Below are 24913 nucleotides of genomic sequence, written 5' to 3'. Positions count from 1 at the left end.
CTCTGTGACTCAGTTTCCTCATCTGTAAAATGGGGGCACTGTGCAGGTTGAAGTTCCTCCCACACCCTCCCTGCATGGGCTCTGTGTGAGCCCAGAGGATCCACACCATTGCCCAAACTTGACACCTCAAAGGGAGAGGCCAAGTGTACCCTCTGCCCAGCCAGGCCTCAGTGGACACTTTTACTTCCCCTAAAAAAGCCACTTCCTCAGCACACCCTTCCTGCCCAGCACCCTTCCATCTCCTCCAATACTCTGAGCCACAACTCCAGCCCCATTTGCCCAAAGGGCACCATGTCTGAGGACATTTGCCCCATGGGCTCTAACAGACCCTCAGAAGTGTCTGGCCCAAACTCAGCGACAACATGTGTAATCCAAAAGGGAATTTCCGTAACCCTCTGACCAGCCCTCACCCCCTTCAGCTCAGCTTTCCTTGGGCTGGAAGCCCACCCAAGTGGCCTCTGTACACCCTGCCCTCCCAACCCTTAGCCTCCTGAGCTTGCCCCGTCGGCTGTAGCCCGGGCGAGAGGGGGCACCAGCAGCTACCATTCCAAGAGCTCAGGGGTCTTATACTTCAGGAGTGGCAATGTTGACAAACCTGCCCCGGGACAAAAGCCCCAGGTTTCTGTGCAGATCCTACCACTTGCTTGCTGTGGCTTTGGACGAGTCACAGAACCACTCAGTTTTCTCCTGTAAATGCGGATTAAACCTCCTCCCTGCCTTCTCACAGGTGGTTGCAAACATGAGCCCAAACCAAATGCAAGGCAGGCAAAATTTCACCAGAAATTCTCGTGTGGGGGAGTGAGTCGAAAGAGAGCAGCATAGATCACACGTGCACTGTAAATATGTATGCACTAGGATGCGTCCTAAAGGCAAGGAGACGCTGTTTATTTACAGAGGAGACTGCGTGGGCTTTTCGGTGCCAGTGAGGGTGGTAATTAAGAGTTGACGATATCTGTCTGGTCCCGGTTCCTGCGGTTTTAGCTTCTGGGCTCCCAGTATCTCTTGTTTGGTTGTGGGGCCTCGTGGAGAAGGGCCCAGCAGTTAGCCCAGCTCTCGGGGCCCTTGGGGCTCCCTCCTACCGCCATTCTAGTGTTCTGGGCAGCCGGTTCACCACCTGCTCTCCCTAGAGTCCTGCTTGGGCCCCACCTCTCCCTTCCCAACTTCCTGAGCCTCCCAGCTGTGGGAAAAGGCCACCTTCGCCTGGTCCCCACCAGTCTACCTGCCAGGCCAACTAAGCTTCCTCCTGTCCTGAGTCTGTAGCCTCCCCCTGCCCCTGCCCCTGCCCCCGCCCAGCCTTGCACCCAGTTCACTGTCACCCTCAGGGCCCTCAGCACCCAGGAGCTCTGACCTGGACAACTAGCAGGCACCAAGGACCTGGTCCTGCCCTTCCCTTCCTGGGGTGGAGGAACACAGCTCTGCAAGACTGGAAAGGCCACATCTGCCAAATGGGAGGCCTCCATCTTTAACCTCCAGGCTTCTGAGGGAAGGGGGCAAGACGAGTGGGGAGAGTGAAGGCCATAACACCACAGGTCACGCCCCCAGAGCCCCAAGACTCAAGCCTGTGGCAAAGAGAGGGGCAAATGTACCTCCCAGGAAGGGGACCTGCACTTTTTCCAGCTGTCTCCACAGGAACTGCCCCTGCCCCACTGGAAGAGTGCTATGTGGGCTGGAAAAGCAGGTGACCTCACACTTTCCTCTGTTGAACTCACTTTTAAATAAAATAAATTCCATTTTTGGTCTGAGCTTTCTTCAACCACTATCTGTTAAGAATCTAGCATGAGGCACGTGCGACAGGCAAGAGGCAAGATTTCAGCGAATTATTTCTTAGCATGTCAGGTGCCCCAGAGCCAGTGAGTGGCAGAACACCCAGCCCGGGGCTCCAGACTCCAAAATATCCGAGAGAAGACCAAAGTGTGAGTGCAGTTTCTGCCTCTTCATAGCTGAGTGGCCTTGGACCACTCACAGTGTCTTAACCACTCAGTGTCTTCCAGTGGAGACAAGAGTAGCACCCCCTCCATGGGGTTACTGTTAGCACTCAATAGTTACGTATTATGATTAAAGTTAGTGGTGTTAGTGGTGTTAGTTTTCCCCCGACCATACACAGAGGGCTCTGGGAGCACAAATGAAGAAATGACTGCTGGACTAGAGGGCTATCTGGGAAGGCTTCCCTGAGGAGGTGGTACTTGGTGTGGTCTGGGGATGGCTATGAGGTGAGGGCACAGGGAAAAGCAAGAGCAAAGGCAAGAAGTGGGGGGGGGGCAGGCATGTTGTTTGAGGAGCTGGTCTAGGTTAGTGGGTGTGAAGTGGAAGGGGACAGGCTGGGAACGGAGTGGGGCCTGATGGGGAAGGGGCTTGTCTATCAGGCTGAGGGGCCTGCTGTGTTCTGCAGGACATGGGAGCCATGGAAGGTTTTTGAGTGGGGGAGGAGCAGGACCAGAAGGGGCGTTAGCAAGCTCTTGGTCTGGTAGATGTGGTGCTGTGGTAGGAGGCGATGCTCCAGCTGGGTTCTTCTGCCCCCCCCCACACCCTCTCCACCCACCTCCCCCTCCACATCTTGGCCATGGGGCGATTCTCCAAGGGGTCTACCTCCTCTCTTTGCCAAAAAAGTCCTTCTCAAAACTGCTCCTCAACCCCTGCTGTAGGTAGAGGGCCCCTGAGGACAGAGCCTGTCAATCCCAGAAGCCAGTGGGCATGCTAAGAAGAGCCCCCAGAGATCCAGGGAATGCCCGTTTGAAACAAGTAGCATGCTGAGGGCAGGCAGAATGAGCACTGGGCTCGGAGTCTAGGAAAACTGGTGGAGGCCCTGTTCTGGCCACTAACCAGCTATGTGGCCATGAGCAAGGCGTTCAGCCTCTTGCATGTCAGCGCCTTCATCTGTGGAAGAGCTGACCCTTCCTCTGATGATAAGCCAGGTGTTCCAGATGCTTCCCACGAGCTAACAACTCAGTCCTCACAACAGCAACTGAAGTAAGCATTATGATTGTCCCCATTTTGCAGATGGGGAAACGGAGATGCAAAGGTGGTCAAGAACCTTGCCCAAGGTCATTCTGGTAGTAGGTAGTGGAGAAAGGGTTCTAACCTAGGCAGTCTGGCTCAAAGTCAGCTCTCTTTGCTTTGTGTGCTCTCTGGAACTGTTAGGGATCCTAGGGATTTCTCAGGGGCCACAGAGGTGGATGCCGAGTAGATGAGGCTGGGGTCCCTCAAGCCCTCTTCCAAAAAGCAAGAGCATTTCCCTCTTTCACATCTTGGGCTTTCGTAGAAAGTTCCATTTGAAGAAAGAGCTGTGTTGCTAAGGCAAGTTGCCCCCCTAGATTGGGACCCCCAAGATCTGCTGCTGTCAGCTCACAGGCATGGAGCCCAACCCCTCCCCGCCAGGACCCGGCTGTCCACCCACAGCCCCTGAAGCCGGGGTAAAACAAAGGCTTGTCACTGCAAATTGCATTGATGTGGTGACCGAAAGTGACACGGTGTCCTCAGCCGGCAAGGGCTATTGCCATCAAGGGGGTGCAGGCGTGTGTCCTTGCCTGCCAGCCAGAGTGACCCCATTCCCAGAGCACGGATCACTATGTTTGGGGCTGGAAGGGACCTCTGCCGTCATGGAGTCTGGCCCCAGCGATGCACGAACCCTCTGGTCAGCCCTGTCTGTGACAAGTCGCAGGAGACAGGCCCTGCACCAACAGGCATGGTTAGGGAGGGTTGCTGTGCCCCGTGCTGAACGGAGTCTGTCTCCCTAGAACTCCTCCCCACCCCCGTCCCCCCTTCGCTCCCAAGCTGGCCCTCCAGAGCTGCTGGGAACACGTTGGCTTCCTCTGCCACATGACAGGCCTCTAAATCCTTGCCGACAGCTCTCATGTCCCCTTCTAGTCTTCTCCAGGCATAGACGCCCCGGCCCTTCTAACCCTTCCTCCAATGACATACATGGTTTCAAGTCCTCTTAGCGTCAGCATATTAACATCGGGGGAAAGAAAATATCATAGCCCTCGTCAGCCTTTGACAGGGCCGGGTTCCACAACCTATCCTTGGGCAGAGGAGACATCCCGGGTCCCCGGGGTGAGACACAGACAAGGGCAGACAGATGACACCGGGGGCCCTGGGTGGCAGGGGGAGGCAGGAGCGGGGAGAGCCAGGCCTCGTGGGTCCGATCCAGGGGTGTCCTAGGAGTGAGGCACAAGCTCGGGCACGTGGCTGTCCCTCTGCCCAGGCCTGTGGTGGGGAAGTTCGGCTGACCCGAGCTCCAGATGAACGCTGATCCGGTGGGGGTCCTGTGCTCCTGACCGTGCCACCAGTCAAGCAGCTCTCGGGGTAAAGCCTGTGTGTTCGAGGAGGCAGCCACCTCTGAGGGTGGACGACATGCTCAAGCTCATGCCGTCTTCCCCTCTAGAATGTCCACTCCGTGAGGGCAGGACTTGCTCTCTGTTCACCACTGTCTTCCCAGGACCAAGGAGGGAGCGGGGCATACAGCAGGTGCTTGACAAAAGCTTGCTGAAAGAATGAGTGAGCAGGAACCTCAGGCCTCTAAGAATAATGATAATAATAGAGGCTACCATTTATTAAGCACCTACTGTGTACCAGACTCCAGGGTCCATGAAGGCAAGGGCTGTATCTGCTTTGCTCGTTCTGGATATTCTGCGACAGGCTGACATATGGGAGGTGCTCAGTAAATGTTAAATGTTCAGTGCTTGCATGTTATCCCGCTTGTCATCCAAACATGATGGGAGGGAAGAGATGGGAGAGGCTGCAGGGACAGAGTTTGAGCCTCTCTTTTATTTATACACACACACACACACACACACACACACACACACACACACACCCCCCAGGACCCCTTTCAATCTTCCCCCATGCCATCTTTGCCTGACAATTCCTGATTTTTCTAGACCCCCATAAAAAGCACCTCCTCCAGGAAGCCTTCCATAAGATCTCCCAGTGGGAATGAATTTCTCCTGCCTCGGAGCTCCCATCACACTGTGCCTGCACCCTTCTTTTAGGTTGCAGTGATTAAGTACCAGGACTCTGGAACCGGACTCTCTGGGTTCAAATTCTGGGTCTTACTCTTCCAACACATGTGACCTAAGCTTTGCGTGCCTTTGTGTCCCCATCTGTAAATGGGGGCTAATAATAGTACAGGTCTCATAGGACAATTGTGAAGTTTAAAGGAATTAGCACATATAATGCACTTAGCACAGTGCCTGACACAAAACAAGAAGGCAGTAAATGCCAGCTATTATCATAATATCACCACGTCCGCCCAGTATTAGAGACATCTGGGGCACGGAGCTGGCGCTCAATGAGTGTTGAATAAAATACTGAACCAGATACACATCTAGTTCTTCCCCACCAGACAGCAGAGGCGAGGGGTCCTGTCTTACCCAATTCTGTGCACCCGGATCCCTGCCCCGGGGCTTGACCAAGACCAAGAGCATCAGTGAATGCCTGCGGCAAGGAGTGGGGAGGGCTGGGGCAAGGAGGCGTGGGGGGGCCTGGCTTTGCCAGGCTGGGCTTCAGGTGTGGACCGCAGACCTGAGCCCGTCCCTTGCCAGGCTCTGCCCCCACTCCCAACTCCTTCTCATCTCCTCAGCAAGCCATAATTTATGGATGAACAGAATCAAACAGGACGGCTGGCTGCTGGGATGCCCTAGGGAGCTGCCGGAGAGGGAATGGACTTCTGAGGGCATGCTCACCAGCTGCCCGGGGAGGGCGGGGAGGGGGGAGAACAGCAGGGGAGCCAGAGGGGGAGGAGGTCACACACAGGTCACAGACATGGACACCCATGGCTCGTACAACACACGTGCACACACCACAGAGGCTCACTCTTGGCACAGACAACCATGCGGCCCACGCCGCACGCATGTGCATGCAGGTACGCGCACGCTCACACACACACACACACACACACACACAGCCCCAGAGACCCACCCCCTGCACAGACACCCACGCTCATTCACACACAGGCATAAACACACTATGCACAGATACCCATGTACACACAAATACACACACGCACGCAAGCCACGGAGACTCATGCCGTGCACGGACGCTGTGCTCACACTCATACACACAAGTACACACACGCCCATGGCCACGGCCACGAGTAGACGCCCAGCCCACTCCGCCATCCACGAGGTCTAGATGTTCATGCACATCTTCTGGCCTGGAATCCTTGCCCAGGCCCGTTACTCCTCTACTCAAATTCTGTCTGTCTTCTGAGGCAGAGCAGTGGGACAGGAACTAGACCTGGGGGCAGATGGCCTGGATACCAGTCACATCTCTGCCCCTGGCCAGTGACCTCAGCCCCTAACGTCCCCTACTGGGGTTCTGTCAAGATAAAATAATAGCTCCCATTAACTGAGCACTCCCCTTTTGTGGCAGACGCTGTGCCAGGAAGTTTATATGTGATCTCTACAACCAGGTACCAGGATCATCCCCATTTCACAGAGGCAGAGACAGGCATGGAGGGTTAAGGATGCGAGCCTACCCTTTACCGCAGCTCCAGCTGCCTCCCTCCGAGCTGAAGAATGGACCAGCGCTCCACGTTGGGCTCCACTGCATGACCCAGCCTCGCCTCACTTTCCTCCCGCCTTCAAGACGCCTAACCTCTTCCTCATTTCGGCACAAGCTCTTCCCTCTGCCTGGAATGCCTTCCTTCTATCTTCTACTGTTATTATCCTGAGACACGAGATGGTCTTCATTCCCTCCCACATTCCTTTCTGCTTCCCCCGTAACTATGGCAATTCATCATTGTGGGTTAATAATTAGCACTTTCTATCTTTCCCCCACTGGGAACCCCTGGAGGGCCGAGACCCCAGACCACTCATCTCTGTAGGCCAGGTCTGGTACCTAGGAGAAGCTGGATAAGTAAGTGCTAAACAGATGCATGAAGTTATTCAAGGCCCCCAGGCAAGCCTGCCTCTTCCAGGAAGCCCTTCCCGATGACAAGTGCTCACAGCAGTCTCTTCATTCTCCAAGCTTGAATTAACTGACCTTCTGTCCAGCGTCCTTTTCTTGGGGGTAGGCCTTTCCTCCAAGCAGAGCCAATGGGGTACAATCATGTCTTCCCGTCGCTTGGGCTCTCCCACAGCCCACAACCCACAGCCCAGGATACGAGACAGAGAAGCTGCTGGACATGCTGGAAATCTGTGCACACACACTCTTTCCCCCAGACTTTGCTTGCTCTTGCACTCTCAGCTGGTGACACGCACACTGTCCATATCCAGGCCTTCCAAAGTTGTCCCATCACCCCCATGCCCTCCCAACCTAGACTGCTTCTGTCTTTCGGGATCCCCAGATCCCAGGCCCTTGCTCTCCTTACCAAATACCTCTCATCATAGTAACTAAGGTACGCTCAACACTGAATCATATTTACAGTCTTTAGCACCCCTCTAGAGGTAAATACGCTCATGCTCATTTTACAAAGAAAGACACTGAGGCTCAGAAGGGTTAAATACTTGCCCATGAGTAGAAGAGAGGTAAAGCCAGGATTGCACCTGGAGTCTGTAAACCTCAAACCTTACAGTTCTCTCTCTCTTGTTCTATCCAAGAGGAGCTTGAACCAAGTCACTCTGAGGACAGCCAAGAGAAGAAACGGAGGGAACACAAAATAAAAGGCAGTCAGGGAGAGGAATTTCCCCCCAAATTTTACCAACTAGAGCCATGCCCTTGTTACTCCAAAGCCGCAGACTCCTCTCACACACCCTTCCCAGGGATCCTTCCTCCTTCCACTGGCCCAGCCCTCAGCCTTGGTAAAGCACCCTCATTAGAGAGAGGCTCAGTCCACCTAAAGGTCCCCGAACAGGCTGGGGGGTTGGGCCCCTGGGCTTAGACAAGGGTGAGCAGGAAACAGAGACGGGTAGGGTAGTCCAGGATTTGCCCAGGGCCCTGTCTCTGATACCACCTAGGGCACAACAACTATTCTGGAGATAAAGCACAGTGATGTTGGGGGTGGTTGGGGCTACGTCTGCCAGTGCCTTCCTATCCTAATCCTGCCTCCTCCCACCTGATTCTGTACTACTTACGACACATCATGCCCCAGCACCTCCCCGCTATCCTTTGGTGGCTGCATGATGACGTTCAAGGTGGAAAGCAGTGAAAGCTAGAGTCACAGGTTTCCAAAGGAAGCACCCCTCCTCCACGTGCATGCTGAGCAGATGGAAACGGGGGAAGGTGGGAGGGCATTTACAAATGCAGAGCCTACCAGTCCTAGGACTATTTGAGCATGGGAAGGGGGGACATTTTTGGTACCTATCCCACCGTCCTTCCTCCTCCTGACCCAACACACACACAAAGCCAGAAAAAGGCCGAACTGGGGAGAAAGCAACAGAAAATCAGTGAGCAAAACTCCGAACACTACACAGCCAGGCAAAGCTCTGGGCCTCCTGTCATGCTGAATTTTCTGCCCTCTCTCTACTCTAAAACTCCCCCTCCAATCTACCCACCTTGGGAAAAAGAAAATAAGATGGGCAGGTAGGAGGAAAAGGAGGGGAAAGAGAGCCTGGCATTCATTTCCCAGGAAAGCTGGGCCTCTACCCTACCCCTGTGTCCCCTGGACAGTCTCCCTGAGTGTCCTTCAGAAAGCCAAGGAGACACCCACAACCCCTCAGGCTTCAGCCAGGGTGGGCGCAAGGCTGGTGAAAGAGGGGGCCCAAGGGGAATTGTTTTGGAAAGTTACAAGTAGCTGAAAATAGGGGCTTAGCCCAAGCAAGCCTCTTCAACCTTGACTGTAATAAAAACAGATAATGTGTGAGTGAGCTAAGGAGAGAGTGCTGGCTGGATGCAGACGGTTTAGAATTCAGAGGCGATGCCAAGTGAGTAAACAGCGAATGAAGGATTGTCCGGATGGGCCAGGAGCCGTTCCAGCAAGAAATTGGACGGGGACATGTCAGGATCCACCAGCACTTTGACTCCTCATCGGGGGAGCAGGGCCCGGGTGAGCTACGAAGACCTCATCCACGCATTCTCTCTGCCTTCTCTACCTTGGCTCTCTCTTCCAGCAGAGAGCATGGCCTTGGTAAATACGGCTCACGTTTGTTCAGCGCCAAAGAGTTTACAAAGTACTCCAGAGTTTACCTAGGGTTTCATATCTCTTGCCATATTTAATGGCGATGGGCTATCTTCGGCCTGGTGACCCCTCCCTCACCACAGCCACCCCCACTTCCCACAATTCCTGGCTTAGGGAAGCCTGGCACATCTGACTTCAGTCTTCAGCTTCAAAAGATGGGGGGGGGGGGGGCGGTGAGACCATCTGTAGACTCCAGAGAGCTGCTAAGTCTGGAAGTCATGAGGGTCAAAGCCATTCAAGACAACAGAACCAGGTGCCAGCTCTGAGTTAGCTGGGAATCAGCCACCCTCCCCAATCACCCTGATCCCAAAGCCGATGAGCCACCTGGGCACCCCTGAAAATGATCATGTCCATCAGAACAGTAAGTGCCCAGGAAAGGAGGAGCCCAGGTGGAGGGCTTCTCCACCAGGAGTGTGGAGCAGGGGCAGGATCAGGGATGTGTGATGATTAAGTGCAGGCCTTGACCACTAGTTACTCCTATGAATAATGCATTGTTGTGCCTTGGCCTAAGTCAGCATCTTATTGTTATTAATAATACATGGCTGTAAAGAAGCTGAAGTTGGAATGGTGCGCTCTATTTTATTCGAGGATCTCAGAGCACTTAAGAGTTCCTCATGCTGATGACTCAACTCTAGCTCCCCAAGTCACAGGTTTCCTTACAGGACCCAGTCAGCACCTGTCCTGCCCCGACACCCTCCCACCTGGTGCTTGGAGCCATGAAAAAGCCTCAGGGGCTAGGAATCTTCCATCCTGAGATTCAGATTCTTGACTGGGTTTTGGCGGGGGAAAGGATACACTTAATCTTTGCCAGCTCAAGGGCTCTCAGGGATAGACTAGAATGTGAAGCTCCTCCCAGGGATGTTTAGAAAGGAGGGAGAGAACTAGTGGAAATCCAGGTGGAGAGAAATGGTTGGAGACCACTGGGGATCTGAATCCAGGTCTGCCACCCACTGTGTCGCTGTGGGTGTGTGGCCTGAGGCAACTAACTCAACTCTGGTCCTAAGTGTCCTCGTTAGAACATGGGACTGAGATATTCTGAGGTATCATTTGCACCACAAATACTAGGAGGGAGCGTCTGAGAGCGCCGCCCTGGGATCTGTCCATGGTTCTGAAACAGGTGACGGTCGCGGTACCCCTGTCCTTGGTGCTGAAATCGTTTGAGTCCCGGGACTGCTCCCTCCTCCAGGCCGCTCTGCATTGCCCCTAACGAGCAGGATCCCAAGGACTGGAGCTGTTTTTAGGACTGTTTTTAGGACCACTTTCCTCTACCAATTCCTCCCTGATCAGCCACGAGCTGAAGCCAGGGCGGCGACGAGGCAACTTCGAGAGCTCCCTTTCCCCAGTGAGGTCCTCAGATGCTGAGGACCCAGTCAGCACTCCGACTCAGAACCAAAAAAGCCTCCCCGCTAATGTAAATGCCGCCTCCCATTTCCTCAAGTGGAGCCCGCCGAACTGCCTCCTGGCGGCTGGTGAGGGTACTGCGCTTAGAGCAGAAACACAGAAGGTCCCGAGCGGTGGCTCTGGGCGGGTGGGGAAGGAGTGGCCTACGGTCCGCCGTCACCGCCCCCTCACCCATCCCGGGAAAATATGGCTCTCTGAGCTTGCAGCGCTGCCCAATAACCTGCACGTTCCAAGCAGTTCGACCGCCCGGTGGCCGCCTTGAAATACCATGCTGCCTGTTTCACAGCGAAGACTCAACGCAGTGGTCAACCCGGGCCAAGCGAAAAAACTTCTTGCTCCCTCTAACACAACGTTTCCTCCCGCTGTAGGGTGAGCCCTACCAAAATGAACACAAAGGCTTGTAATAGGCCCTCCTGAGGGCAAAGGCTCCCTACCTCACATCCACCCAGATAAGAAACTTGCCCACAGCCCCTCTCTAGGAAAAAATGGGAGTCAGAGGAGAAAGCCAATTTCTGCCCACTCCTGTTCCCTACTCCACAGGTGGGGGTTCTTTGAAAAGCAGATCTGCTTAGTGCTTCTAGGGACTGCTTCATATTAGCCTCACTGGGTGTAGAAATTTCCCTCTTTTCAAAAACAAACATCAAAGCAAATAAAACCACCTGAAGACAACGCCCAAATCACTGCCTCTCTGGATCCAGGTAGGGAGTAAAGATAACAATCTTTACAGTAGATACAAATAATATAACTTATGGAGCACTTACTCTAGGCCAAGAACTGCTAAGAGCTCTGCATTTTCTCATTGAAAACTACAACCCCAACCCCCCCCCCCCCGGGGGAGGAAGCATGATGGTCAGCATTCTACAGATGAGGAAAGGGGGGTCCAGAGAGGTGAGGTGACTACTCAGGGTGGTGCAGCCGGTGTGTGTTGGAACTGGCTCTGGAAACCACATCTGTCTGCCCTTCATCTTGCAGCTCAGCAGGATCCACCTCCCCATCCTTCCCCATTCTGGAAGCCTCACTGCTCCACCCCTCCACATCTTCACATCTCATCTGAGAGCACATTGGAGGAACACAGTAACACCTCACACTCCCACAACACTTCCAGCCTGCAAAGTGATTTCATAGCCATTGTCCGAATCAACCCTCATGATACTGAGGCATTCTTCCGATTTGACAGGAGAGAAACCTAAGGCACAAAGAAATTAAGTGGCTTGCCCCAAGTCACACAGTGAGTAGTGGAACCAAAACTCAGATGAAGACGGTGGTACTCCCAGCCCAGTGCTCTCTCCGTACTTCCATAAGGTTGGGGTCCTGGGGGTAAGCCAGGGAGGGGGTCCAGGGGCTTCCTAAGACCCTGACCTGGGCTGCTTCACTCCTCCTGGTCCCCAGGGGCCATCAGTTGGCTCAGGTCTACCTTGGAGTCTCAGAGTCTCATTCTAAATGAAAATTTTTTCCAGGCAATTACTTCCTACTAATTAGGAGGCAAGGCTGCCAGTCCCTGGGCCCTGGGCTGACCCCCTTTCTCAACTCACACAGGCGGGGGGTTGTTGAGGTATTGAATAGCAGTGCCAGCCACAGAAACTGCCTGGCTTGGCCCCATCAGCCCCATCATCTGAAGGAGGCAGGGAAACTCTGAGGGCAGGGGAACCGGTGGAGGAGTAAGGAGCGCAGAGGAAGTGGGAGAATGGAGGTGGAGGGGGGGACACTGGGGTGGGGAGGGACTCTGAAGTGGGAGAGAGCCAGGGGACAAGGAACAAGGGAGCCTAGACATGCCCATGCAGAGTAAGAGAGAGACCTAGGCTCAGGAGCAGCAGGGGGAGCCAGGAAGATCCAGAGAAACAGGGACATTTGTTCCATGTTGTAGAAAGGAAAGAGAAGGAATCTCAGGAAGCAGAGAGACAGAGGAGGGGGAAGAGATGAAGAGATCTCCCATCTGTGGAGGGAGAGGTAGGAAGAAGGCACCCTGGAAAATGGTCAAAATTACTGAAGTGGAAGAGGCAGAGAGAGGGAGATACTGGGAGACTCCCAGAAGGGGAAGGAGAGAGGAAGGACAGGGAGGAAGGAGGCATTGCTGAAGGAAAGCCCTGGGGAGGAGGGGAGGAGAGCGGGGGAGGACGGCTGGAGTGGCAGCTCCCAGGGCCCCAAGAAGGGCTCTCTCTAGTCATCGTCCTTGAGCCTCCCCCAATGTCAGTGCCCAGCCAGTCGGGCCTGCATGCCCTCCTACGCAGCCACAGGTACAGGCCAGCATGATGGCAGGCTACCAGTCGGCTCAGGGCCCAGATGCTCCACTCACCCAGGGCAGCCAGCTGACCTCTCTTCCTGTCAATCTGCCACCCGCCTCCAGTGGGCTGAGCCAGGGACCCTCCGGGGTCACACAGCAACATGACCAGGAGGCTCTGGGACTATGGGGTCCAGCCTCTCTACTTGACAGAGGGAGGACCAAGGACCCAAGAGGAAATGGTGCTTGTCCAAGTTCCTATACCGAGTGGGTGATGAGGCCAGATGTAGAGGGTTCAGGGTCAAAGTCCCACTGGTGGGTCCTGTTCCCTCCTGGGCAAAGCCAATAACAGGAGACAAAGACAGGTCTTGGTTGCTAGCAAGTCAGTTCCTGATCAATCTAAGGGAGTAAGGGCAGCCAGGGGCTGAAGGAGAAGCAAAGGAAGAGACTGTTTATGGAGCACTGGGTGGGAGGATTCTGCACGAGCTCTAACTGCAGCTAACATAATTGAGCATTTACTAGGCACAGTGTTCCAGCCACTTCAGACACTGCATGCATGATCTCATTTAGTCCTCATGATAACCCTATAAAGTATGTATTACTGGAATTCCATTATAGGGAAGAAACTGAGACTCAGGAAAGTCGAGTCATTGACCAAGTCCACAGGCTAATTGGTGGCGTGTTTCTAATTCAGGCGACCGACCACTACCCCGAGGACCCATCCACCCGGCGTTATCTGAAGATGCTCAGATCCTCAAGTTCCCATGATCCCAGCCCAGCTCTGGCAGAATCTAGGCCCCAGATGCCAATGGGGTTACAGTCCTGTGTTGCAGGGCCTTCTTGTGGTCCAAAGTGGGGGCAGGATCATCAAGTGCTACATTTGAACAAGCGTCGTCTTAAGGCAGGGGAGTCTGGCTTCTAGTCCTGGCTCTGCCACTAACTTACTGTGTGACTTTGGGCAGGTCATTTGCCCTCTCTGGACTTGGTGCTCCCACCTGTGTCACTGAAGGGGCGAACCAGATGGGAAGAGCTAGCATACCCATGCTGCCAACGTGGCAACAGGCACGGTTCCAGCCAGTTCATATACAGCAAATCCTCAAGTCCTCCCAACAGCACCCTGAAGTGGGTGCTATCATCACCTCCCCTTTACGGATGGGGAAATGAAGCAATGAAAGTTCAACTTGCCCAAGGTCACACAGCTACTTGATACATGGCAGAACTGGGATTTGAACCCCATTACTTAAAAAAAAAAATTTTTTTAAAGATTTATTTATTTATTTTGAGAGAGCGAGAATGAGAGAGAGAGAGAGAGAGTACATGAGTGGGGGAGGGTCAGAGGGAGAAGCAGGCTCCCCGCCGAGCAGGGAACCTGACGCGGGACTCGATCCCGGGACTCCGGGATCATGACCTGAGCCGAAGGCAATCGCTCAACCAACTGAGCCACCCAGGCGCCCCCCCCCCAAAATTTTTTTTTAATTTTTATTTACTTATTTTAAATCACCTCTACACCCAACATGGGGCTTGAACTCATGACCCCGAGCTCAAGAGCTGCATGCTCCACTGACTGAGCCCACCAGGCACCCCAGGAACCCCATTACTTTTCATCCGGAGCCCATGCTCTGGCTGCCATTCTGCATTATTTCCCTAATGAGTCTCTTAGGTGCAGTCTTCCCCTGCCCTTCTGCACAGTCACACATGCCATCACGTTTCCACACGGGAAGCACACATGACCAGCATGGGTCTGCGTGATACACCTGCTCCTGAGCCTTCACCCAGTTTCTATCTGGAATAGCTACCCTCACTGGGTGCTACATCTCCGCAGGCTTTCTGGCACCCAGAGCAGGTCAACTCCAGCAGGTCCACATGCACGCACATGCAGGTCCCCTTTTCTGGGCGCTGGCAGACTCGTGGGGGGCCCTGTGCCAAGCATTAGCATACAGCCACGTGGCAGTGACGTGGGCCACCACACCCCTTCTCCTCTGCCCCCACCCCCAGTGCCTGGGTGGCTCACACATCACACCGCACACCTGTCAGCACCCCCCTCCACGCTGCCTTCCTCACGCCTCTCCCCTCACAGAAGCGAGCACCTTCTCCGGGAAGGAAGCAGGCACACGCCCAGCCTGGCTCCCACGGCCTGAAGATTCCAGCCAACTCAGGGGTGGGGAGGGAGAAAGAGCCCTCGGCCGGAGGCTCTGAAGGGCCTGGGTTCCACAGTTCCTGTCTGACACTAAGCCCTCCCTTGGGTCTGAGGGCCCGAACTCTCGAGACCCAGAAGTGGGGTCAGATGGGGATCGCTGCCCATCACATCTGAGTAGGACCGTGGGGCCGTGAGGGTTTCTCTGGCCAAGTTAGCATTGCACCCCCCCCCCAGCACCCCATCCTGGTCCCTGCTCTCTCCTCCCCCTGCCCAAGCATCTCAGAGTTCTGGGTATTTTTAGGCCTCAGCTGACAGGCTGTGAAATCGCTTCCTTCGCACCTCCCCAACCAGGCGGGGGCTGGAGAGGGAGGAACGGGGCTGGGGGGGCCACACACAGCCGATTCATCAGGCTCCTCCGGGGCTGGCAGGTGCCAAGCAGGGAGTGAGGGGTTCCTCCCTTTCTCTTCAGAGCCTCCCCTTGACTGAGAGGAACCTTCCACTGAGCCTGCAGAGAGGGAGAGGAGTTAGGGTGGGAAGGAAGCTCCACCCCACTCCAGGGACCTGAGAACAAAGGCTTTAGGGGATGCCTCAAGCACTAAAGGAGGCACTGGGGACACCCTCTGAGTCCAGCTCTGCAGCCAATACCAATTCCCAGCATTCACTTCCAAGTGATGGGCCGAGAGACATGCTGGCTCGGATCCCAGTGGGATTAGGGAGGCACCGAGCAGGAGAGCCTGGTGGTTAAGACCCAGGCTTTGGAGTTAGGCTGCCTTGCAATCTCATGACCCTGCTCTGAGGAGTGACCTGGTGAGAGACTCCACCTCTCTGGGCCTCGGTCGGGCTCCTCACCTGTACAACAGTGGGGGCGATCTCTCCCTCGTAGGGCTGCCGTGAAGATGAGAAGAAATGCCGAATGTGAAGGACAAGGTGATCTGTGGACTTGCCAGTCCCTGCTAGGAGATTATCCCCTGCCACCTTCCCTGACCTGCCCGTTCCCTCCTTACTGCTCCTTCTCTGGGCTGCCTTCCTCACCCTGATCCCTGAGGCTGGGGCTGACGGTTCAGCCTGGAATTATGCTCTTCAGTGCCCATCTGACCCAAATCCCCAGGGGAACGAATCCCCAGTTCAGGTGGGCGGGCAAGGTAGACCGTCCCAGGCTCCCTGCTTCCTGCGCACATCCACATCACATGTGCACATGGACCCAAATACCAACATGTCTGTGTGCTGCCGGCGCCTGGGGGTGAGGGCGTTTGCCCTGGGACGAGCCCCCAGGGAAGTGGGAAGATGTACCCAAGCCCTGCTGGGAATGGGCCCCTGTGCCAGGGGCCGTGGGCATGGAGAGGGAGGGGCCTGCCCAGTTGCCGTGGAGACAGGTTGGCTCTGGTGGGGCTCTGGAGCTCCCGGCTGGCAGCTGGAGCATGAATGTGTGGCTCCCCCGGGGCCTGGCCCTGATACCCATGGTGTGGGGCGGGGTGCAGATCCGATCCCCAGGGGCACGGATTTGTGTCCACTGGGTCCTAGACCTGTCCACCTGGGCGCTGTATCCTTCTCTGGAAGGCTGTCTCTGATACCCCATGTCCCTAGGTAAGCCCCCGGGGTGTGCCCATGCATACCTATCTTCACCTGGTGCTCCCCGACAGCCCATTACCTGCCACAAGCTTTCCAAGGGCAGGGCCCCCGTCCAGCTGAAAGCTGCAGATGTCCTGGTGTGGTGTCCTGGACTCAGCCCTGTGCAGGGGAGAGACCCAGGAGGGGCTGGGCAAAGGTGGGGACAGATGCATTAACCTGGGACTCCAGCTCCATGTACCTGCCTGCCTCCAGGCTTCCTACCCTCCACACTGCTGCAGAGTTCAAGTTCTTTATAGTATAGAGATGTGCTTGAAAGTCATCCATGGCTCTCCATGGTCCTCGTTAAAAAAAAAAAAGAAAGAAAGAAAGAAAAAATCCAGTTTTCCTGTTTCTGAATGCCAAGACCTTCATAATCAGGCCCAGCCCACCTTTCCCAAGCCTCATCTCCTGCTACTGCCCCCCAAAGGCCTCTCTTCTAGCCCCATTCAAGCCCCCACGGAACAAGACCCTGCTTCTGGGCCACAGCACATGCTGTCCCCACGGCACCGAATGCCTCACCCCTGCTGGTCATGTGACAAGCTCTTATTCTTCCTTCAAAACCCCAAGGCCCTGGACTCCAAGCTCATGTTCTTGGGTCTGCTGGTGTTTGCTGGAAGCCCCAGCTGACTTCTAACTGCAAGTTCCCCTTTCCCAGGTTGGTCGGAGGATGGAAGAGCTAACGTATGTCATATGCTTAGAACAGCACCTGGCATGTAGGGATCATTCAACACGTGTTTGCTGTTCCGAAGGTAACCGACTGACACCGCCTCAGGGAAGCCCTCCCTGACTCCTCCTCCACCACGGCTGAAGCAGGCATGTCCTCCTTGGAGCTTCCGGAACCCTCATGCCAGACATCAATCACTTGGTGCAGGATAATGTTGATGACAGCCGTCATTGGCTGACTGTTTACTATGTGCTGGGCTCTCTGCTAAAGATATTTCCCACCTCACCTCGCCTCATCCTCCAACCCTGTGAAATAAGAACCATCATCAGACCCATTTAACAGAGAAAGAAACCGAAGCCAGAAGAGAGGAGTCACTTGCTCCAGACACAGGGCAGCAAGTATCTCTGCCAAGGTTCAAACAGATGGCTAGCTGTTGGACCCCAGAGACCTAGCTAAAAAGCAAGCCACCCCCTGCGGCACATACATGACGTGCTTAGCACATCCCGAGTGCTCCCCAAGCAAGAACCTGCTATTATTATGGTGCTCCTGTTATCAAGGGAGGGAAAAGGGTGGAGCGGGTGACCTGAGAAGGGCCTCCTGAGGCTGGACCCCCTACAGAGCGTGAAACCCCCATTCCTGGAGAAAGGGAGTGAGGGCTGGGAGGGGCCCTCAGGCTGCCAGGGGCAGCACGGTCAGGAGGCACGCAGGGCCTGGCAAACCTGAGGGGTACTGGAGTGAGCAAATGTGCCAGGGGGCTGGAGCGGGCCCAGGCTGAGCAAGGGGGAGAAGGCCTGCCGCGTGCTGGCTGAGCTGGCCACCGACCGCTCTCCGGCCCCGCTGACACCACCCGTGGTAATGAGACGGATCCAATTTGTACCCAGGGCCCCACCGGGAGCAGCTGCCACCGCAGGGTTGAAAGTAATTTAATTGGACACATTAGCCACAGAGTTCTCCTCTCTGCTCCCCTCATGCAGGGCCTCACGCGGGCACCCCTGGTGGCTGCCCACACCCCACACCGCCCCAGCCTGGCTGGGGGCAGGGTACACCCTTCACTAACCAGCACCGTGGGACCCCCACCTACTAGGGCTGACCCGCACCCCCACCCCCGCCACCGCCCCGGGCCTGGCAGCCCTGCTCTCTCATTTCAGGGGCTCCTGAGGGCTCTAGAACCAGAGAGATGGCTGGGCTCTGCAGGAGCCAAGTTCTCCCCTTTCTTGGATGCTAGTAGCAACTGCAGGCGCCCCCTGGGGCTGGGGCTCAGACCTCTGCCTCCTGTCTCCTCCGATGGGCACAACGGGTCTCCCCCTTCCCCGACCCAGCCTGCCCTGCCGAGAGCCCCCAGCTTCCTGCACTCTGAGAAGGGCATCAAAGGAGCAGGGCCACTACCAAGATGGGGATGGGCGGCCCTCCTGTCGGGGCTCTGGGGGAGGGCTGCGTGCACACGCACAGAATCAGACATAGTACGCACACACAAACACACACGCGCGCTGACAGACCCACATGCTGTCTTGGAAATGCCCGGATCTGTACACACCAAAGCTCCCACAGCCTCCCGTCCACACCTGCCGCCCACACAGCCAGGTGAGGCCCTCCCTGCTCCGGGCAGATGGAAGCCTCAGAGGCAGCGGGCCGGCAGGTGGGAGGGTGTGGCAGGGGGCAGGCAGGGCCCCTGGGGGGGGCATCGGCCGGAGGGCTGGGGATCAAGCCAGGGGAGGCGGCCTCCCCGCTGCTTCCTGTCACAGCTCCCCGCGCACCTTCCGCACCTAACTGCAAATACACTCATTAGCTGCTGTTTACGGCCAGCACTCGGATGAGCGAGCGAGCGAGCGGGCACGGCTATGACCGAGTCCAGCCGGCACCCGAACTCGAACTCGCTCACGAGCTTTCCGCCTCGGGCCCTGCCCTCCCTCTGCCCTGGGGCCCATGGCCCCGAACGTTCAATGACAAGAAGACATCCGTTCCCCAAACACTCTGGCTCCTGATACAAGTCAGCTCCCGGCCCAGCCCCCTGCCCACAGGAGACACACCTCTTCCAACGGGCCCTCCAGGTGGAAGCTACAGAGCCCCCCAGAGCAGGCCCGACGTGCCGGCCCACCTCCCAAACCAACTGGGTCCGGAATTCCAGGCGCAGGCTCTGGGCCCCGTCCAGCCCCTTCCACAGGTCCCAGACTGTCTTCTGCCAACTCCGTTCCAGACCTTGGGGAACGCTGCTGGGTGAGACCAGAGCCCTGCCCTCCAGACGCAAGTTGGACAGGGCCCAGCCAGGCTGCCCCTACTGCCTGGAAGGTCAGGCACTTCCATGTCCACGGAACTGGCACAACCCTCCTGGCACCACCGGCTGGGGTTCCCTTTGCAAGGCAGGCGGGCACCCGGGCTGGGCCTGGCACCGGCTGGCTCCGGCAACTGGCCAGACCAGTGACTGCCACAACAGAGGGAGCCGACCTCACCAGCCTCACGTGCCCCCTGCTGCCCACGGAGCAGGGAGCCAGATCCACGCAGAGCTGCCCATGCCAGCCCTGGGAGCAATGGGGCCTCTGAGGGGACTGTCCTAGCGATGCCCCTTCCAGCCAAGCGTCCCTGGCTCAGGACTCGGCCTCCCGCTACCCCCCCCCCAAGAGGCCCCCCCCTCACTGCTCCTCTCCCTGCGGTTCACAGCCTGGCTCCCCTGGGGGAAGCAGTTATTGAAAACGGTCCATCAGATTCAATAAGGATTCAAAGTCCCTCAGAGAATAGAGGGTGGGCGGGGAGTGGGGGGTGGGAGGAAAGGAGGGGTGCCAGAGGGAAGGAGCCACCCACTCCTCCCCTGCCTTTCCCTCAAGGCCTCCTGCAACAGCTGGGCTGGCGGGGGGTGGGGTGGTGAGAGGGGGAAGCCCTTCGCTGCTAGGGCCCCTTGGGCTTGAGCTTGGGGTCAGCCAGGGGCAGGGCCCAGCTGCCCAGGGCCTGACACCCACCTATTCCCCCACCTTCCAGCTGTCCCTCACCTGTCACCTGCTGGCTGGCCTGTTCCCACCCCAATCCGGCTCGCTCTAGCCTCTCTTCCCCCACCAGGAGGGGCTTCGAGGCTATCGCCCTCCCCACCGGCCCCCAGTTCTCAAGTACCCAGCCCACTGGTCAGGCTGTTCCCACAAAGCCACCACAGAGCATGCGTGACCAAAGGCCTAGGAGGGTCGTGTCTCCACAGTCACATGCAGCTTGGGGGCACTGGCTACCCTGACCCAAGCCCACAGAAGCCATCCCTCTCACCCAGGGTTTCAGACCTGCCCAGCCCCAGCCCCCACCCCTCTTGGCCATGGCCTGTTGAGAGATCGTTGGCTCTTCAGCCCTAGACCTGGATCCGAGCCCGAGCCCGAGATGCAAGGGAGGTCTGGGCCTGTGCAGGTGGGGGTTGGGGGATTGGGGCATAGATGGGGGGGCGGAGTTTGATAGTGAACCAACTGGTCAGACAAAGTCAGGCCTCATTGGACCTTCCCACACCCCAGCCCACGTCTCTAATCCTGGTGGCCCTTTCAGCCATACCCCTTAACTCCTGCCCTACACACCACCCAATGGCCTCTTTTCTTAACTTGTGCCCACCAGGTAGAGGGTTGGCCTGGACAATCTCATGGATCCCTCTGCCTTGAGAGAGGAGATCCACTGTGCCAAGGCCCCCTGCCCCATGCAGTGTGTCCCCTGTGCTCCTGAGATTGACCTTTCTGGAAGAGTTGCTGTAGAGGGCAGAGCCCACTAACAGGTGGGACAGACAAGACTTCAGGCACTGCTACCCCCAGGGACAAGCTCGCAGAGGGCTGGGGGCAAGGCAGGCAGCCTCAGGACCTGACCTCTCTCCCAGCTCTGCTGCACTGGCCCAGACTTTCCCTCTCTGGCCTTCTTCGCTCACTCACTGCAAGGTCACCTCTCCTTCCCTTCCTCCCTCCCTGAAACTGTCTTGCCTGCCCACTGCAACGCTGACCCCTGCAGGCCTGCTGAGGCCCTGCCCGGCCTGGGGCCTGGGTCGAAGGGACACAGGGAGGCCTGGCCAGGCCACCTTCAGGATGAACACAGGAGGAGGGTTGAGGGCAGGGAGAGGGCCGCCTGCCTCAGGGAGGAGACAGAGAGGAAGTTGCAGGCATGGCGGCTTGGGGGACTCCGGACAGAGTTTGGAGTAGAAGCCAATGGGGGTGTACGGGAGGGGGGCTGGTCTTCGTTCTTCACTGGGCTCTGGCTTTTTCCCACAGTCCCTTGCTTAAGCTGAGCTAGATCCCAGAAGGGGCTGTGGGCCCGAGTGGGTAGGGAACTGTGGACAGGGTCTCAGCCAGCAGGCTGAACCCTGTGGAGACCAGGGTGAGTGGGCTGAGGGAAGGAGTACGTCAGGGACACTCTGGAACCAGCCTGGAACATGGCAGAGCAGAACACAGGAGAGGGAAAACTGTAAAAAACGACTGGGCCACAGGTGTTCCTGGGAGTGGGATAAGGGGATCAGGACAGACAAGGTACTGGCCCCTGGGGGACCAGAAGGGGGGGCCTGAATCACACAGGCATTAATTTGCATATCTCACTCCTACCAGGTGCCAGCCAAACGGGAGGTGGGGGACAGAAATGGGGGGCACATAGCCCTGCCTGGGGGAGCAGAGTCTAGGGAGCCTGAGAGGAGCTGGGGTTGGAAGGAATGCCTAGTCTGGCCTGGAGCTGTAGGGATTCTAGGAGGTGGGTGGGGATGCAGGGGGGCTGGGGTACAGAGGCCAGATTGATGATTCTGGCCCCTCAGAGAGCCCCGGGGGACCCAGGATCAAAAGCAGACTCTGCCCTCTCCAGCCTATTTCTGACCCCATCCAGTCCAGTGGCCACACCAGAGGGAAATGAACCCCAGGCCCAGTCTGTTCTGGGTTGGGTTGGTCAATGCTGCCCTGCCCCTGCCCCTGGCACTGGTGGGCCCTGCAACCGCAACTGGGCAAGACAGGTTTCCACCCCAGAGGGAGGCCTGTTGGGGGAGGGGGGCGGAGGGTGGAAGAGGGAGATGCCCCGGGGGCTGCCAGGATGCCAGGGGCAGCACTGGGTTGCAGGCCCTTTGCCCAGAAGATGCCCAGCGTGTCAAGTTGGCCTCCATGGAGAGGGCAGAGGTGCTCCGAGGAGCAGTGATGTCATGGTGCCCAGGCGTGGGAGGAAAGAGGAGGGAGGGAGAGGGGATGAGGACACGGACCCAGGCCACTGGGCTAACTGGAAAGGGGAGGCTGCCAGCCTGGCAGGGCAGGGGGAAAGTGAGTGTCCTCACTGCATCTCCCCTTCCAACCTCATACCGGAGAGCTGGCCTCTGAACTAAGCGCTTGGTTTCTGAGACGGTGATCCCGGCCAGAGACTGCCTCTGCCCTGGGTCCGAGTGCTGGAAGCTGGCAGCCTCGTGGGGGAAGGTGCCAGGGTTGGCGACCTGGGTTCAGACAGAGGAAGGGAGGGGTCTCCAAAAGCAATGTCCCTTCAGCCATCACCTAGAGGACATTCATGGATGGGCAAGAGGTTCCGGAGAGGGAGACCGAGTCTCTCTCACCCTTATCCCCAGCGCAGTGGCTGGGCACTCAGTAGGTCCTCCTCAGTGGACTCAGAAGGCTGTGACGATTTGATGGGGGTGAGGGTCCGACCCCTCAGGAGGCAGGGACAGGCTGAGGCTGCCCCTAGAGGGAGAACAAATGTGGGGCTGGGACAAGAGTGGACAAAGCTGGTGTCCACTGGACTGCCCTCAAAATCCTCAGGGGCTCAAGGTCCCTTCTGCAGAGGGCCTTAGAGCTGTCCCTTCCCTGAGCACCCCCAACCCTGGGAGGTCAGCAGCAGTAAGCCTGGAGGCTCTTCATTTGGGAGCAAGTTCTCAGGCTGGGGTACCTTGCTTTTAGCATCACAGAGAAAGCCAGAAGCAGAGACCCTGCTGCCAGAGCTGGCAGACTGGGGGGTGCTGGGTCTGGGGTGGGGCACCGCAGGTGGGAGCTGAGACGGCCTGGGCAGGAGCTGCCGGGGACCTGCCTACAGGTGGGCACTGTGTGAGGAGGCGTCAGGAGCCAAGGAGGAAATGGCAGAGCAATTTCCAGAGGATGGAGGAAAGATTCCTAGCCAGGGCTTGGAGGATAGCAAGCAGACGTGGGCTCCCGGGCCACTCCCCAGCTCCCTCCGGAGAGATGCAAAGGAGCCGGCCCCTCCCCCTCCCTCCCCCGACAGGACTGGAGTGAGTTTGGGGATCTTTGCTTTCCCCCTCCCCAAACCCGGGAGCACATTCCCCTGGCACCCCCCTTCTCACCAATCTCTGCTCTCTTTCCCTTCAGGTACTCCTGTCTCCCCCACCCCCCGACAACACTCCTGCTGTTCCCCACCCTCCCTCTCCGAAGGCCCCCTCCCCTGCTGCTGCACCCGATTCCCACTTGCCCCTTGGCACCCTCTCAATTCACAGTTGGCACCGCCGATGTCACTCTGCTCCCCGGTGCCCACAACCTTGGCCCAAAGCTGCCTGGGATCCTTGCCCTGGGGTCCCCCAGCGCTGGCACCCGTGGGCACCGGTGCTGGGGACCCGGGGGTGCCTCTGAGGGCACTGCCCGGTTCCCGCGGGGACAGTGGCTCCTCGCTCCGCCACACACGTTGTCCTTGGGCTGCTGGGGGTGCGGGGGGGGGGAGGTCCTTGTGGGGACACTGCGAAGCCGGCGCCGGGCATCAAGCCTGGCAGCGCCCGGACTGCGGGGGCCGGGGTCCGAGCCGCTGACGCTCAAGCCCGCGCCCCCGGGGCTGGGGTGACCCCGTGGCGGGGGCGGGGGCGGGGGGGGGAGTCCGTGCGGCTCCGGCGGACGGCAGCCCCGGGCTGGGGCTCCGAGACGGCGCCTGGCGCTGCCGCCGTCCTGCCTGCCGGTGCGGGGCGCCCCAGCCCGCGCGGGGCCGCGCTTACCTGGGCTGGCCGCCTCCGGGTCCCGGTACATGGTCCCCTCGTCGCCGGCTCCCTCCTGGCTCCTCAGAGCCGCCCGCGGCCGCGCGCTGCTCCGCCGCCGCTGCAGGGCATGGGGCCGGGCGACCCCCGGGGGCGGGTCCGAGGGCGGGGGCCGCGCGGGCTGCACCGAGCCGCGGAGCCGGGGAGCGGGGGCCGCCCGCCAGCCCTCCCGCCCGCCCGCCGAGCACGCTGCCGCCGCCGCCGAGCCGCGCCGAGCCTCCTCCCTCCGGCCTGCGCGCCGCGAGTGCGCGCCGGAGCGTGTGTGAGTGTGTACGAGGCCGTGTGTATGTGTGCGTGTGTGAGCGCGTGTGTGAGCGCGCCCGGGGCACCGCCGGCGCCGCCCGCCCGCTGCCACCGCCACCGCCACCGCGGCCGCCTGCGCCCGCTGCTGCCCGCTGCCGGCCGCGCGCCGCACTGCAGCCCTGCGCCCGCCGCCGCCCGGAGCCGCCCCGAGGGCACCAACACCGCCCGGCGCGCCCCGCCCGCAGCCCCCGCGGGGAGGGCACGGAGCCCTCGGGTGGGCCCTGCGAGCTTGCGGGTCCCGCCGCACGGCGCGACCAGCCCGGCCGGGGCGCCCCTGATGGCAGCGGCTTCGAACCGGGCGGGGAGGGGTGGCTGGCCACCTCCTCCGAGGTGCCCTTTGACTCCGTTCCAAGAGGCGTGGAAAGCCACTCCGGGTTTTCCGCTTGGCGGCGGCTCGAGGGCGTCAGCTCGGGACTCGACACCGCGGCGGTCCCGGGAAGTCGGGCTGGTGTGTGCAAAAACCAGGAGTGGATTTTTTGCCAGCGCTGAGCCTGGGTCCGTCACTGTGGCCGTCTCCTCGAATTTGAACACAGCTGCAGCAGAAAGGACCAGGATCGCCACCCTCAGTGGGGGACGAGGCCTAGCGACCCTCTCCA

General features: G+C 58.2%; 1 protein-coding gene across 5 annotated transcripts in view; it reads right to left on the bottom strand.

Annotated features, from left to right (window-relative positions):
- Positions 1-24686, bottom strand: part of SYT7 (synaptotagmin 7) — a 62337-nt gene extending 37651 nt beyond the window's left edge. For all 5 annotated transcript variants that reach the window (XM_045893548.3, XM_064576338.1, XM_064576341.1 and 2 more), the window contains exon 1: positions 23976-24686. In XM_045893548.3, the coding sequence (XP_045749504.1) occupies positions 23976-24006 (31 nt within the window). In that variant the 5' untranslated portion in view covers positions 24007-24686. The remainder of the gene's footprint in view (positions 1-23975) is intronic.
- Between the last annotated feature and the right edge of the window lie 227 nt (positions 24687-24913).

Source organism: Mirounga angustirostris, unplaced genomic scaffold (assembly GCF_029215605.1).
Source record: "Mirounga angustirostris isolate CCGP_5_RB_7025 unplaced genomic scaffold, mMirAng1.0.hap1 SCAF_13, whole genome shotgun sequence".
Classification (NCBI taxonomy): Eukaryota; Metazoa; Chordata; class Mammalia; order Carnivora; family Phocidae; genus Mirounga; species Mirounga angustirostris.
The sequence above is the reverse complement of the archived record's forward strand: the minus strand, read 5'-3'. Positions and strand labels throughout refer to the sequence as shown.